Source organism: Solanum pennellii, chromosome 7 (genome assembly GCF_001406875.1).
Source record: "Solanum pennellii chromosome 7, SPENNV200".
NCBI lineage: Eukaryota > Viridiplantae > Streptophyta > Magnoliopsida > Solanales > Solanaceae > Solanum > Solanum pennellii.
In genome coordinates this window covers 74,521,476-74,524,292 of record NC_028643.1, presented here as the reverse complement: position 1 = coordinate 74,524,292, position 2,817 = coordinate 74,521,476, and the positions used below count along the sequence as shown (strand labels likewise).

The window sequence follows — 2,817 nt, the reverse complement described above, 5'->3', positions numbered from 1 at the left end:
ATATCTCGAGACAAAGTGCAATTTCAGAATGTCTACTACATTCCATGTAATTCCAAGTAATGTTACAAATTGTTACTAACAATTAATAAGAGGGAACGTGGCATAAATGGCTTTGTTGAACTAGATATATTTTTGTATAGATGAGCCAACTTTTAACATATGACATAAATGCGTCATTTTTAATAGTTTCATGACATATTTGAATCTTTTCCCAATGTAAACTGAATTTTTTTTTACAGTGCGAATACCATATAATCATGTTTAAGATAAATTTTTGTTTCTGTAATTGGCAGTGCATCTGGCCCTTGATATCCTATTCATGATGTTCTCGAGTCTTGATACTTCCCTTACAGAAAATGAGGAAAAGCTAATGCAATATTATTATCGCCTGTCGCGTATGAATTAAGGAGCTTTTACATGATACTAACATGAAACTCAAAAAAAAATCTAATGCAAAGTTGCTGAATATTACATTCATGAATTGTAATCTAATTTACCATAAGAATTTGAGCTAGATATTGTTTACCACGGTCCCGATAAATCTGATGGCAATGTTGAGCTGATAGAGGCTTCCCTCGGTTTGTTGCCTGCCCCAACCTTAGGTACATTTCTGAAATTATAATCTAAGTTGGTTTCAACAGTCACCAAACCTTCGAGTGCTTTAACCACCAATGACATGGAAGGTCTCTTGGAGAAATCGGCCTGTAGACACCACGCAGCAAGGCTCATCATTTCTGTCACTGCTTCTCTGTGGAGCTGCATATCCTCGTTTCTGTCAACCATATCTGTGAGCTGCTCTTGTTCTACTTTCCTCGTAAAAACAGTTAGCAAATGGACATCTTCTTCATCAGTTTGGGACCAGTCCAAATTCTTTCGTCCACAGAGAATTTCCAAGAGCACAATTCCAAAAGCATATACATCAACTTTTTCGGTGATTATTGAGCTCAACCATTCAGGGGCTATATACCCCGGCGTTCCTCTCATTCTAGTCACAACTTTGCTTTTGTCTTTCTCAATTAGCTTCGACAGACCAAAATCAGATATCTTAGCATTGAAATTTTGATCTAAAAGGATGTTTTGTGGTTTGATGTCCAAATGAATTATCTTATGGCTGCAATCCTCGTGTAGATAAGCTAATCCTTTCGCAATATCTGATATTATCCTCTTCCTTGTGTTCCATGTAAGCCCGTTTTCTTGTGTGATCCACCTATCCAACGATCCATTCACCATGTACTCATAGATTAGAAGCCTGTTGCTTTTTTCGGCACAATATCCAATGAGTTTTACCAGATTGATATGGTGAATGCCACCGACTGTCTTTACTTCTGTTAAAAACGATTCCTTTACTTGACCTACACCATCCAGATGTTTCACAGCTATTTTGGTGCCATTGCTCAGTGTTCCTTCATACACAGAGCCAAATCCTCCTTTCCCGAGCATTCTGCTGAAATCTTGTGTAATTATTTTCAGCCCATTGTAAGAGAATCGAGTTAGGATTCCTGGTAATATTGGTTCTAGATCCAGAAAACCACCAGCTTTGCGTTTCTCCGACCTCTTTTTGGAAAAAGCAGAGCAAACTAACTGTCCCCCCTCTATATAAATGGTCTCACCAGTGCTGCTGTATGATACTAACAAGATACCAAGAAAGCATTCTGTGTGATGGAAACTGCAAGAGAAGCCATAGAGGAATTGTATACTGGCATTTCCTTCCAGAAGGATAGGTGTATAATTAAGGATGTTTTTACTGTAAATACTCCCAATGGATGGCATGTTGATCCACAAAGTGGGAACACCGGAAATGAAACTCACTAAACGTTGAGATATCGCGAATTGTGAAGAACAGAAGAGAATATAAACAAAGAAAAAGATAGCAAAACATTGTCTATGTTCTTCCATCATTGCTTTCTGAACAAAGACAAAGCTAATAGAAAGATTATATGAATCGGTTCACTAGTTGCTACTCCGCTCTGTCTTCTTTTTCTTCTTCTTCTTGCTTATTATGTATAAGTAAATTAAGTGTATAAGTAAATTAAGCAAACTTGTGTTGACTTGTTCAGCTATTAAGTTTTTACCACTTAACTCATTGTATTTTAGAATTTACAGGTTCAAATGTATGTATTACTGTTTTAAAAGTTGCCAATACATACATATGTATTTTTCGTGTTAAAAATACTGAATTCGGTTGTTTCCAAGTGTTACTACTTCCTAACGTTTTTTCCTGTAACACTCATTTCATTCACTCAAATGTTTGCATTCGTAACAATCCGTAAGCAGATAATCAAGTAACGTTTACATGTCAATGGCTTTCATTTTATTTTAACAGCAATTGTTACAGATAGCAATTCATGGCACTTTTCTCCTCAATCAGGTTCAGGTCAAGTCTTCCACTGAATGGGACCAGATATTAATTATTGTTCAACTGTACAAAATAATATCTAATTAATATTAGATGACTTTTATGTGAAAAATAAAGATGATTTTTTGGAGGTACAAAAATATCTTAGATATTTATCAGAACTTTGTAGAATTGGGTAGAATAAATATCTTTGATATTTATACTTAAAGAAAAATCTAGATTATTAGATATTTAGAGTAAAGTATAGAATAATCTAGATTTTATTAGACATTTAGAAAATAGGGTCATCTAGATTTTTCGTGTAGACCCAAATCAAATAGTCTTCTTCTATATCAAAATTTTTCTTATTCAAAATATCCCTTCTCCTTTCTAGCTTCCTCTTCCTTAGTTGAATCTTCCGATCTTAGTTAACGATCTTGGTCTAGCAGAAGGTTCCCCAATTATATTCTTCTTCTTCTATT

The 2,817-nt window shown here is 35.0% G+C and overlaps 1 protein-coding gene across 1 annotated transcript; it reads right to left on the bottom strand.

The window, feature by feature from the left end:
- Positions 1–357: 357 nt before the first annotated feature.
- Positions 358–2,136, bottom strand: LOC107024599 (G-type lectin S-receptor-like serine/threonine-protein kinase SD2-5). Its single transcript, XM_015225586.2, has one exon. It carries the CDS (start codon positions 1,897–1,899, stop codon positions 523–525), a length of 1,377 nt encoding a protein of 458 aa, XP_015081072.1. The 5' UTR covers positions 1,900–2,136; the 3' UTR covers positions 358–522.
- Between the last annotated feature and the right edge of the window lie 681 nt (positions 2,137–2,817).